The sequence below is a fragment of the Sebastes umbrosus genome, chromosome 1, assembly GCF_015220745.1.
Source record: "Sebastes umbrosus isolate fSebUmb1 chromosome 1, fSebUmb1.pri, whole genome shotgun sequence".
In the NCBI taxonomy this organism is placed as follows: domain Eukaryota; kingdom Metazoa; phylum Chordata; class Actinopteri; order Perciformes; family Sebastidae; genus Sebastes; species Sebastes umbrosus.
Genome location: NC_051269.1, coordinates 23,894,120 through 23,907,002, shown reverse-complemented (window position 1 = coordinate 23,907,002; position 12,883 = coordinate 23,894,120). Strand labels below are relative to the sequence as shown.

The following is a 12,883-nucleotide window of genomic DNA, read 5'->3' as shown; positions in this document are numbered from 1 at the left end:
TCTGTACCTCCTCAAAAGCCATATTAACTCAAAACTAGTCTGGGTTTGAACCTTTTTTTGGAGGAGAATAAGATGTGATTTCACTGTCAAAGTCCTTGAGCAAGGCATATAACTGGTGCCTTAAAAGGTTATCATACGGCTCAGTGAATTAACTATGGTGGTTGCTTCTGTATGTTATGTCTTTGCCCCGAGTTGCCCTTGCCACCACCTTTAATAGCTTCCTAGAAAATAGTTTAGTTTCCTTCCTTCCTGCTGCCTGGCCCTCTGTGCTTCTTCGAATAAATCTTCCAAAACGCAGGGTTTTCCCTGGCTGTTTCCGAGGGGCTCTGGGCTGTAACCTTGCCAGCGGTGTGTGTTGTGCGGGAGGGAAAAGGGAGGCTAGAGGAGTCGACGAGAGCACACGATAACCTTTAGGGCCAAACATCAAGCTCTCTTGCGCTGGAGCCTTGTGCCAGGAAGAGATATGAAATATTTTTCTTGACATTTTGGGGGGATTTGATGTATTTTTCATGTTCTTTTAGGGAGGCAGGAAACTACAAGCTCTCTGCTGGGTTCATGTAAAAGGCACTATTGTGTTTTTGTTTTAACGCTTACTGAGTCAGGGAACGCTGACTTTGAAAACATTACTTCTGGTCCGTAGCTATAGGGGAGCATATAGGGTTTTCTATGGCTAACCTATCACAACTGGAAGCTGTACAGTGCAGCCACAGTTCTTCTATGTTTAGTTCAGACCCTTCCTTGTTCGGTGCTTGTGCGTACGTTGTCGGGGAGGGATTCAAACGGCAGCTTGTTTTTCTGTTTCTTGTGTAATTCAGAAGTTTCTCCATAAGAGTCAAATGTCACACCATGTGGTGCAGCATGCTGTTCTCATACACCGTTCGTAGCTATACCTATGAAAAGTAATGTACTGCAATTCATATATGTCCCACAAAATCAATTTGTATGTAATTCACGTCATCGTGGACCAGGAAGCATTAAGAGCAACAAACGGCCCGTAGGGCGGAGGTCGGGGTGGATGGGTGGGGCAAAAAACACAGGACTTATGCTCAGGAGACCTCTGTTCTTATCCCGTGTGAAACCAGAAGTCAACGTTTATTTGTCACGTAACTTCCGTACTGAAGTTACAGCACTTCCAGAGTTATTTTAACCCAAACCGAGATCTTTTCAAAGAACTTAACCAAGTTGTTTCCTGTGAAGACGGAGGTCTATTTTGAAAAGACTGTATGCATGTAGAAAGCAGAAATTGACACGTGTTGCTGGACATTCGTAGGAAAATGCACCAAAAATGAAGAATAACTTTCTTAGATAACTTAACTTAAGATACCATACGAACAGTTGTATGAGGATACGTTGGGTACAGCGATTTTGTTTGTTGTTAACTTGTGATATTTTCACCCCCTGTGACCAAAGTACCTGATAAATGATTTAAGTGTTACCTCCCCCCCCCCAAATCCCCCTTCCCCAACACACACATATTTAATTGGCTGCAGATGAGGACGTAGTTTAGTCATTTACAGAGCAATTATGACAGCTATGATGAGATTACTGCCTAGCAACTCACTTGTCCTTCATTGTCTCTTTGTGATTTAATTTGCAATGCCATGTCAAGAGGCAATTGTTTTGAAGTTTCGAGGCTGTGGAAGTCTGTGACAAATTAAATCAAACATTGCTCGAGGAGCCAACATTTGAAGACGCATACGTATTTTTGTTTCTTGTTTTCCATACAGGCTAATAATATGCCATCAACAGTTTCAGTGATATTTGGGGTATTTTCTGTTGCCAGCAGTGGACATTATTTCCTGTCGGAAAGAAAATAGAAAAGACTGACGTCAGTTGTAACAGTCCTATGTTCCTGTAATCTATAATTATCTAGGTGGATTGAATTGTAAATAATATTTGTGTTTCCAGCCGTAATAATTTCCGAGCTGGTTTTCACAATCTCGGCCAAGAATCATGACATGTTCCTACACCGCCACCCTAGAAATTAGCTTTTATCTGCCTTTGAAAAGGGCTGTCACATTTTGATAATGGCATTTTCAAATGATGACGGCAGAAAAGAGGGAAGCAGGGATACAGGGGAGGGGCTAGGTGTCAAAAGAAGACAGGGGGAAAGGAACAGGAGAGGGAAATGATTGAATATGAGAAAAGGAGGCCAAAAGAAAAGCCAACGTATCCTCATTTTTCATGCGTTTTCCTACGAATGGCCAGCAACATGTTTAAATTTCTGCTTGTTGCATGCAGACAGACTTTTCAAAATAAACTTCCGTCTTCACAGGAAACAACTTAGTTAGGTTTAAGAAAAGATCGTGGTTCAGGTTAAAATAACTCCGGAAGTGGCGTAACTACGGAAGTTACGAGACAAATAAATCAAGGTTGACCTCTGGTTTCCACCCTACGGTAGGGATGCACCGATCCCACTTTTCTGTCGCGATACTGATAGCGATACCTGGGCTGTGGGTATCGGCCGATACCGAGTACCAATCCGATGCCAGTGTTTAATTAATAAGCTGAATGCCTCACTGTATGGAAGTGACTGGGATCATTCTTTTATGTGTAAGGTGACATCAGGCTTGACTTAAATATTACTTTCTTGACATATATAAACTTAAACATAAATAAACGCATATATATAAATTTACTGCATTTTTCCTTTTTATTAAAATAATAAATTGTATGCCAACAACTTGGTAAAAGAAAATATCAAAATTAGCAGAAATTACAATTCAAGTGTTAACCTTTTTAATGCAGCAACAAAGTGGTCAAAAGTTAAACAGGAATTAAAATTACAGTATATAATGTATGTAGTGTATAGACATAAAAATGAATTGAATAGATGGTGTTGGTATTGAAGTCAGATCATTCTCAATATTAATGAATGCACACAGAAGGATTCACAAATGTATTTCGTGATTTATATATAAATGACTCTCTCCACAAAAATATTTTTCAATGCACACAAAAATAGTAACCGTTGTATATAAATGTAAAAAAAAAAAATCCACATGTAAAAAATAAGGTTGACAAATATATTTGTGATGCACACAAAAATATGTATTGTTTTAAATAAATGTAATATAAATCCACAAATATATGTATTTAAAAATATTTGCAATTTTCATCAAAACCATATTTGGATGTTGTTCCATTTATATACAAACCGTTGAAATGTATCGATTGCTTGGAAGACTTTACCAAAGCTTTACAGCTGTCTGGGTTACCACATGTTTACCGTATGTCTGAGTGAAAATGCACACACAGTTTTCTATGTGTAGCCTTGCGTGTCCGTCTATGCCCTTGTATGTATGTGTGTGTATGTCTGCATGCTTGAGAATGCGTGTGCTTCCCTGTGTGTGTTTATGTGTGCGTGTGTTTTCCCCCGACGCTGCCTGTGTGCTGGTTAGAGCATTAATGATGTGTCTAGGGAGCACCGCCTCTACATAATTTATCAACCAGGATTTATTAGCTGCAGAATTAACTTGTAGGGGCTGGGGAGCCCAGGATGCATTTGTTCTTGTTTTTTGGATTTATGTGTGTGGATGCGTTGTCACTCCCCTGTGATCCATTTCTCTCCATCAGCCTCCTGCCACGTGGACGTCCCCAGTCGTATAATTGGCCAAGTTATTTTAATTTTAGTCGGGTATAAATTACAAATCAGAGTACTGCTTTTGAGTGTGTCTGTGTGTACGGAGTAGGGCTTCGTGGACGCCAGTGCATACCATGTTGCATAGCCACAGCAGTGAATCCTGCTGATTGTTGTTTATAGCACGCATCCCTGCCCTTTATTTCTGCATCTGTCTTCCCCTTCACACTCTGTCAAAAATTGTAAAATGAAGCGTCAGTAACAGATCATTTTAGACTAGGGCTGTCAACGTTAACGCGATAATAATGTGTTCACGGAAATTTGTTTTAATGCCACTAATTACTTTAACACATTAACGCAATTGATCTTTCGTAGGTTGTACCGGTCTCAGTTTTAAGATACTGGTATCATATGAAACTAGAAAAAACCCAAGGAATCCATTGGTACCAACCATGTCTTGCTTGTTGCAGAGGAGGCTAAATAACGCTCCAAACTTGCACTCAATTTTGGCGAGGAAAAACTAGCATGGCCATTTTCAAAGGGGTCCCTTTACCTCTGACCTCAAGATATGTAAATGAAAATGGGTTCTATGGGTACCCACGAGTCTCCCATTTACAGACATGCCCACTTTATGATAATCACATGCAGTTTGGGGCAAGTCATAGTCAAGTGGTTGCCGCCTGTTGTTGCCTGTTGGGCTTGAGTTTGTCATGTTATGATTTGAGCATATGTGTTATGCTAAATGCAGTACCTGTGAGGGTTTCTGGACAATATTTGTCATTGTTTTGTGTTGTTAATTGTTTTCCAATAATAAATATATACATACATTTTCATAAAGCAAGCATATTTGGCCACTCCCATGTTGATAAGAGTATTAAATACTTGACTTTAAGGTACATTTTGAACAGATAAAAAATGTGCGTTTAATCATGATTAAATATTTTAATCGATTGACAGCCCTATTTTAGACAAAAGACAACATATCGGAACACGAAAATACAATGAGAAATGAGAAATGCAAACTGTGATGGTGACATTAAAGTTGAATATAAACACCAATAAAAGCAAAGGTGCATTGGTGCATACCATACCAATTAAAACAACTGCCCTTGAATCCGTTTAATCGTTGCGTACTGGACAAAAAAAAGGTAACTGCCAAGAACATTACCTATTTCATAAGCAGTATTTCATAAGCAAGCGTAACCTTTTTCTAGCTTTTTGTGTGCGAGGCCTTCGATTTCCGTTTTCTTCATTCACTTTTTATTTTCAGAATGAACCAGGATGATGATCAACATTCATAATACATGTTTTATCCCATCAAATCAAATAACCCTCCCCCTTTGTTTCTGTTCATCTTAAAGTCATTGATGATTAATCATCTCTCCTAGTATGTATATTTAAACATTTGTCAATTAACTTTCTGCTTTGTTTATCTATCAGATCACAGAGATGGGTAAGGACTCCCTCCCAGCCTGGCTGCACTGGGATGCCAACAGCAGAATCCTGCAGGGTCTACCTTTGGAGGAGGACAAAGGCGTCCATTACATCTCGGTATCCATCTCCAACCACACAAAATCCTCCTCTTCCTCAGAGGTGTTCTCCATCGAGGTACACCCTGAAGATCACTTGGAAGCAGATTCAGCCCAGCTGGCGTCCAACCAAGCCTCCACTGAAGATGACGTCCAGCCATTCATGTGCGGCACCGAGGAACCAGTCACAGTGCTGACGGTGATCCTGGATGCCGATTTGACCAAGATGAGCTCGGAACAGAGAGTGGAGCTCCTCGACGACATGAGGAGCTTCTCTGGGGTGGGGCTCCAGCACATGAAGATACTCCCTGTGGTCAACAACAGGCTGTTCGACATGTCTGCATTCATGGCTGGGCCCGGGAATGCCAAAAAGGTAAGTTGATGTGCCAGCGAATGCTAATGAGCACACAAGTATGTGGTTTTATAGTCAATAACATGTCAATTGGTGGATGATTAAATGAACAATTCTCAATGTCTCCCCAGGTGGTGGAGAACGGCGCTCTGTTGTCCTGGAAGCTCGGCTGCTCACTGGACCAGAGCACGGTCCCAAATATCAACAGTGTCCAGGGTCCTGCAAAGGAAGGCACAATGTCAGCCAGGCTGGGTTACCCTGTGGTGGGATGGCACATTGCCAACAAGAAACCCCATGTCCCTAAGAGGGTGAGGCGCCAATTAAACAACACTCCAACACCCGTTCTGGCAGTGGTTCCTCCAACAACTGTAGTGGAGCCGCCAGTGAGGATTATTCCAACCCTCTCATCTCCCTCTATTGCTGCACCAACCGAAAGCTCTGCTCCCCCTGTAAGAGGCCCTGTTCCCCTACCAGGCAAGCCTACAATCAAAGTCCGTGACTCTATTGCCCACACACCAACCCTAGCACCCCCTCAACCAACAAGGATAGTGGAGACCAGCAGCACCATTCCTATCCAGCCAACCATGACCAGACCTACTTATGTGGAGGCCACCGCTACACCACCTGCACCTACTAGAAGACCTACCAAGAAACCTAAGAGACCCAAAACCACACCGGCGCCCAGAGAGCCAAAGACCACCACACCCAAGCCTTCCAGGCGCACCACACCATCAACTGTCGTCATCCCGGACCCATACAATGAGAAGCCTGTCCTGCGCAACCCCATCGACCAGGTCAATGCATTGACGGGCACCTATTTCGAGGTTAAGATCCCATCTGATACATTCTTTGACAAAGAGGACGGGACAACTGACAAGCTGCGCCTAACTTTGAGGCAGAATGACAATGAAGTGGTTGGAGAGGGCTCCTGGATCCAGTTCAACACCACCAGCCAACTTCTCTATGGCCTGCCTGATGTCCAACACGTGGGCAAACATGAATACTTTATGCATGCAACGGACAAAGGTGGCCTGAATGCAATTGATGCTTTTGAGGTCCGCGTGAACCGCTGGCCCGTCAATGACAAGACCCCTGTGATCTTCACGGCCCGATTCGAAGGTGAGCCGCGTTCAATAACAAATGACATCCACAAGAAGATCCTTCTGGTCAAGAAGCTGGCGTATGCACTGGGAGACCGCAACAGCAGTACAGTCAGTCTACGAAATATCAGCAAAGGGTCCATTGTGGTGGAGTGGACAAACACCAGCCTCCCGCAGCACCCGTGTCCAAAGGAACAGCTTGCAGTCATGAGCAGGACGCTCGCCAGTGCTGATGGAAAGCCTTCACAAGCTTTCAGGTACTCTATGGAGCCTGAATTCAGACCACTGGATGTCCAGGCCAAGGGAAGGGCGAGCTGCAGAGCATATTCCTTCATCCCGCCGAAAGAGATCGATATAACAGAACCTCCAGCAGTCACTCCAGCTCTGGGAACAGGCCGGCAGAGCACAGATGACGTCTATCTCCACACAGTCATTCCCGCCGTGGTGGTGGCAGCGATCTTGTTAATAGCAGGTATCATTGCAATGATCTGCTACAGGAAGAAACGGAAGGGCAAGCTGACCATCGAGGACCAGGCCACCTTCATCAAAAAAGGTGTGCCGATCATCTTTGCCGACGAACTCGATGACTCTAAGCCGCCTCCATCTTCCAGTATGCCCTTGATTCTACAGGAGGAGAAGCCCCCACTTCCACCCCCTGAGTACCCCAACATGGCCACACCAGAGACCACTCCCCTCAACCAGGAGTTGCTGGGGGAGTACACAGCTCTGCGGGACGAGGACCCCAACGCTCCTCCCTACCAGCCACCGCCTCCCTTCACCACCCCCATGGAGGGCAAGGGCTCCCGTCCCAAGAACATGACTCCCTACAGATCTCCACCTCCCTACGTGCCACCTTAAGACTTGTTTAACCCTCCCCTCATAGGGTGGAGGGTGAGGATGCCTGAGGAACTGTGACGGTTTCCATTCTGGTGTTTTGTCTGTCTGGACATTTACAGGGAGAGATGACAAGAGGTGCTAAAGTACAAAAGGGGACTACAGGGGACTTTGGTTTGGGAGGGGGCATAATGAGTCAGGTGGGTTTTTACACTAGACATATGGGATGATTGGTTGAAACAGCTGGGAGGGACTACTGTTTTAGTGGTAGCCCAGCTACTACAGTGGCCTAAGACAAACAAATTCTCGTCACATTGGCTTTTGGATCGACCAGTTGGTCAGAAGCGACGATTGGGAGACGTGCTCTCCCTTCCCAGCATTACATTTTGTTCCTCTGTTGATTTAAAATACTGGCTTTTATTTAGGTTTTTTTCCTCATCATTATCCCAAGGTTATTATTCTTTTTTTTTTGGGACTGAATCGTTTGCCTAACAACTCTTCTTTTGTGTTGCTTTTAAATAATACGAGAAGACGGCGAACTGCCATCAGACCACTGCGGGCAACGCAACTCGTGTTTTTAATAAGGAGCGCGAGATTCTCTGTATATGAAAAACATCTATCACAAGGATCTCGAATCCCCCCCCCTGCAGACGACACAAGAGAATGGGAGGCCGAGGCGTGTGTGTGTGCGTGTGAATGAGTGGGCGGGTTTATTCAGATTCAATACGGTTTGCCTTTCAACACTAGCTGTCTGTTTCTACCCTTATTCACAATGTCTAGTAAAGATGAGAATAACAAGGTAGCCTAAAAAAAGAGTTAGAGCATAATAAATATTTTGTTTGTTTCATTGGTTTTAAAATTCACTGTATATCTGGAAGATAGATTGTGTTATATTTTTTTGGTGGTGGAAGAAAGCGGGAAGAAAGGGACTGCCTCACTAAAATAACCTGCAGGAGCTCTTTATTCCTGTTCTCATGTAACAATAGCTTAATTACAGTCCATTAGATGCAAATCTTACCTTCCTTTTAGTTGGCCTCAGCAGATCTAACATGCTCAATAAGATGATGATGAGGTTAATGTGAGAAAACATGAATTTCTGTTTTTATCAGGGATGCACCGATCCGACTTTTTCAGTCCCGATAGCGATACCTGGGCTTTGGGTATCGGCTGATGCCGAGTACCAACCTGATACCAGTGTTTGATAATAAACTGCATGCCTCACTGTGTGGAAGTGATTGGATCAGGCTTGACTTAAACATTGTTTTCCTAACTTTGTAAAACAAAATGTAACAAATAAATACATAAATAAAATTTTACTGAATTGTATTAAAATAATAAAATCGTACACCTGCGGCTTGGTGAAAAATCTTCAACAGGAATTACTATTCAATTGTAAACCTTTTTAATGCAGCAACAAATTCAAGTGAAAACTTGAAAAATTCCAGTATATAATATATATTTTATACAAACAGAATTTAATTAAATAGATCGGCGACCGATACCCGATCCAGCTATTTGACTCGGTATCGGACCAATATTCGATCCGGTATCGGTGCATCCCTATTTTTTATATAACTTAAATGCGGAGTTTGGTGTAGATTTGGATGCAAAATATATAGTTTTATGCAGATTTCAGTTAATGCAATTTGACCTCAATTTGGCGACAGCGTTACCTGAGGATAGCAGAAGTACAGTAAAAGTCAAACGCCATGCCCTTTTCTACATACATCCAGTACCTCCCACATGTACGCAAACAGGAAAAGGACCCCCCTCAGTTTATTTTAGCCCAGGGATAATTATTTTTTTATGTAATGAGGCAGTTCTTCTCCCCAGTCAGAGGAGAAACATTGCGTGCCATGGAGACTGTCCCAGACGGGATTGTACAGCTACTCACATTTTAGAGGTCACAGAGGAGATGATTGAGGCAGGGATTTCGGAGAGAAAAAAGAACCTTGAATTCCCAGCAATTAGCTCGCTGAAACAACGGTCGATGAAAATCTCCCTCTAATTTTTTTACCAAGTTTTTGATACAGCCTCAAATTGTTTGATTATTAAAAGAAAAACATGATTAATGATTAGTCTTCTGTGATTTGTAAAATCTTAGCCTAGAAGTTCGATTATGATTCAGTTATGTACACTTTCTCTTCTTTTTTTTTTTGTCATGGGTCACAAGTGTTTTATTTTATTGTGTGTGTGTGTGTGTTTGCATATCAAAAATGTATCCCCCCCACTATACAAAGATGGAATGACCCATATTTTATGTAATCACAAATTTTATTTTTATGTCCTTATGTTTGCTAATGAGTTTCAACTGAAAGTGACCCTTTGCAATAATAATGTAAGGCGCAGTCCACTCAGTGACTGGTCGATGCAGGCTCAAGCGAGTGACTCGTATTGTCATAATATTGCTGTTTTTTTGCAGGATGCCAAGGCTTTTTTGCTTATCAAGTGTGCATTGTCATAATAAAACCAACTGGTACGTTTAAAAAAAAAAAAAAAAAAAAAAAAAATCTTCATTCATGTATCTGATTTCCCTGCTGGTTCTGTTGGGAGTTTTCCGCCTATGGAAAATATCTTATCCTGTCATACTCTCCGATCAAACCTGACTGATGTTTATGGATGAGGTTTTTGATCACTGTCACTTTTCTACTGCTCCCGCTTAGCCTTGAATTGATAAATCAATATGTCTGAAGTCCACAAGAGGTTTTCCCTCACTAGACGGCTCGCTGCCTGGCAACCATCTACGGTCTTTGGGGCTTATTGAAACGGTCGTACTGCTGTCCTTTTTGTACTAAATTATTCTGCTATTGAATGACTAGTTGGACTATCCAGTTTGAAAGCTCTGCCCATTAAAAAGGCTATGCTGTGAAAACACCCTCTCAGCTCCATCTCTCTTTCCACACATTGCATACAGATCATTCGCATTGATTACTTGAGAGTATTGATTCAATGTAAACAATTTGCCAGCTCTGTTGCGCCTCTGTGATAATTCATGACAGAGTTTAATTTGGGAGTAGGGGAAGCAATGATGAACGGATTCCCAAGACATCGCTAGCCGCTAATATGGACAAATGGATCACAGTGATGACAAAGATTAATGGAGCATTGATCTTGGTTTGATTGAGACAAGATGTGAGGTGGCTGAATGTGTATTATGACAAGGTCCTCATCTTTCAAACTAAAATCAGTAGGGCTGTGTATTGGCAAGAATCACTGTCAAAGTTAACTCGATAATAACGTGTTAACGCAAATTAGTTTCAATGCCACTAATTTCTTTAACGCATTAACGCAACTTGCAATTTTGCAAAGCTAGAGTGAAGATCAATTGGTACCAACCGTGTCATACTAGCTTGTGAAAGAGGTTAAATAACGCTCCAAATTTACAGTAAATTTTGGTGAGGAAAAACTGGCATGGCCATTTTTAAAGGGGTCCCTTGACCTCTGACCTCAAGATATGTGAATGAAAATGGGTTCTATGGGTACCCATGAGTCTCCCCTTTACAGACATGCCCACTTTATGATAATCACAAGCAGTTTGGGGCAAGTTATAGTCAAGTCAGCACACTGACAGCTGTTGTTGCCTGTTGGGCTTGAGTTTGATTTCCAATAATAAATATATAACCTACATATATTTACATAAAGCAGCATATTTGCATACTCACATGTTGATAAGAGTACTAAATACTTGATAAATCTCCCTTTAAGGTACATTTTGAACTGATACAAAAATGTGATTAATAGCGATTAACTGGACAATAATGCGATTAATTATATTGCGATACTCCAAGTAAGGCGATATATGTTTTTTTTTTAAGCAATCACAACGTTGGGATCTGCATTTGCATTTATCAAGTCATTGTAAAATCCAACATCATAGTAGGCCTACTACTTTGAGAGGGCACATGCACTGAGAGGGCGCATCTCTTTGCAACTGAAATTAAGTATAGACCCTTTTACAGCTGACCTCATCATAATTAGCGTACGTCACAGGGTTAGCTGGAGGCAAAACAAAGGAAAGAGTGGGCTAAAGTTACACATCGAAAATGTCATCTTGTGTGGTTGGGTGTCACAATAGATATCACATACATTTGAGATTACAAACTGTGATTTGAGGGTCTTGCGAGCTACAATATCAGTGAAGCATTTCAGAAAGGTTGAATCAACACATCTCTGGCCTCTCGGTCTTCATGGAAACTGATTATGTGCGTAAAAGTTATTTTTGAAAGTAAAAGGCTATTGTATTTCATATTTTATATCCATGACATTTCACCCTTGCCCTGTAGACCAATACTCTGACACTTATACAGTAACTTTAGGATTGCATAAGCAAATTCTCTTCCCAAATGTGCTGAAAATCTGATTGGGGATTCTGGAAGATTATAGATGTGCTGAGGTTGCAGTTTTACAAGGCCTAATCAGTCGCCTTCAAAGTAGCAGACAAGCTCAATCTATCACAGGGACGTGGCTAAAATGATTTGTAGTGCCACTTTGTCTGTATCCTGCAGGAGCATCGCATCACAGAGAGTCAACTTTATTTTTTCTCTATTTGAGATAAATTGGAGACTACACATAGTCAAACCCAGATCATGAGTCCTGTTAATGTTCTTTGCCCACAATACATGATGATAGGCAGCTGATTGTTCCAGTTTACAAAGGCTTGATTACAATTGCAAAGTTGATGTAAGACACTTGTGGATGAGAGGCCTGGGTTGGTACTTTATAAAGCCCCTCAGAATAGCAGAACTATACTTCGTAAATCCAACAATAGGAGGACTTCTCAGAATAGAAGCACCAGAGTAGGATCAATTATCAGACTGCATGACTGTACACTCAACATTGACTCCATGTTCCCTGGAAACCATGTTCTCAATGTTCCTATTTTTAGATACAACACAAATATTGGTCTGAATTTTATGACGGTGTATTAGGGCCATTGTAGCTAAATGAACATAATTATGGTTAATAAGATTAAAGTCGTAAATTTATGAGAAATAAACTTCAAAGGACTCAATGTAAGAAAGAAATTGCTTGTTAATAGTGACACCTGTGGCCGTTAAGTCAACGACAGTCAGCGTCCTGTTGCTCGCGCTAGTGCTCGCACTACGTAGACGTGAACAAGCGTCGGTCAAATCAGTGAGGCGACACACACGAGGCTTAACGTGACTGACAGCTAAAAGCACAATATCACTATATATTTCAAATGCTTGGCAGTAATGTTAGCTGACCAAACGAAGGTCCCTCCATGAATGGAAGGCCCGGTCGATGTTGATCCTAGTGTCAACTTTTCCTGCTTCAGCTTCCCGACCGTGGTCAGAAGGAACAGGGGAGACACCGTAGTCTTGGTCTCCTGGGCCGAAGTCGATAGCGTTATTCGCTCCGGAGTTAACCCCCGTCACTTCACTCAGCAGCAGGGAAACAAGACATGGAAACCTCCGTTGGTCTGGAGGAGCTGCAGCGTTTATTTCGGCACAAACTGCAACTTCCACTG

General features: G+C 42.1%; 1 protein-coding gene across 2 annotated transcripts in view; it reads left to right on the top strand.

The window, feature by feature from the left end:
* The window catches only part of dag1 (dystroglycan 1), a 63,989-nt gene extending 55,856 nt beyond the window's left edge, over positions 1 to 8,133 (top strand). For both annotated transcript variants that reach the window (XM_037788284.1, XM_037788225.1), the window contains 2 exons: positions 5,021 to 5,482; positions 5,593 to 8,133. In XM_037788284.1, coding sequence (XP_037644212.1) covers positions 5,021 to 5,482; positions 5,593 to 7,419 — 2,289 coding nt within the window. In that variant the 3' untranslated portion in view covers positions 7,420 to 8,133. The remainder of the gene's footprint in view (positions 1 to 5,020; positions 5,483 to 5,592) is intronic.
* Positions 8,134 to 12,883: the final 4,750 nt, after the last annotated feature.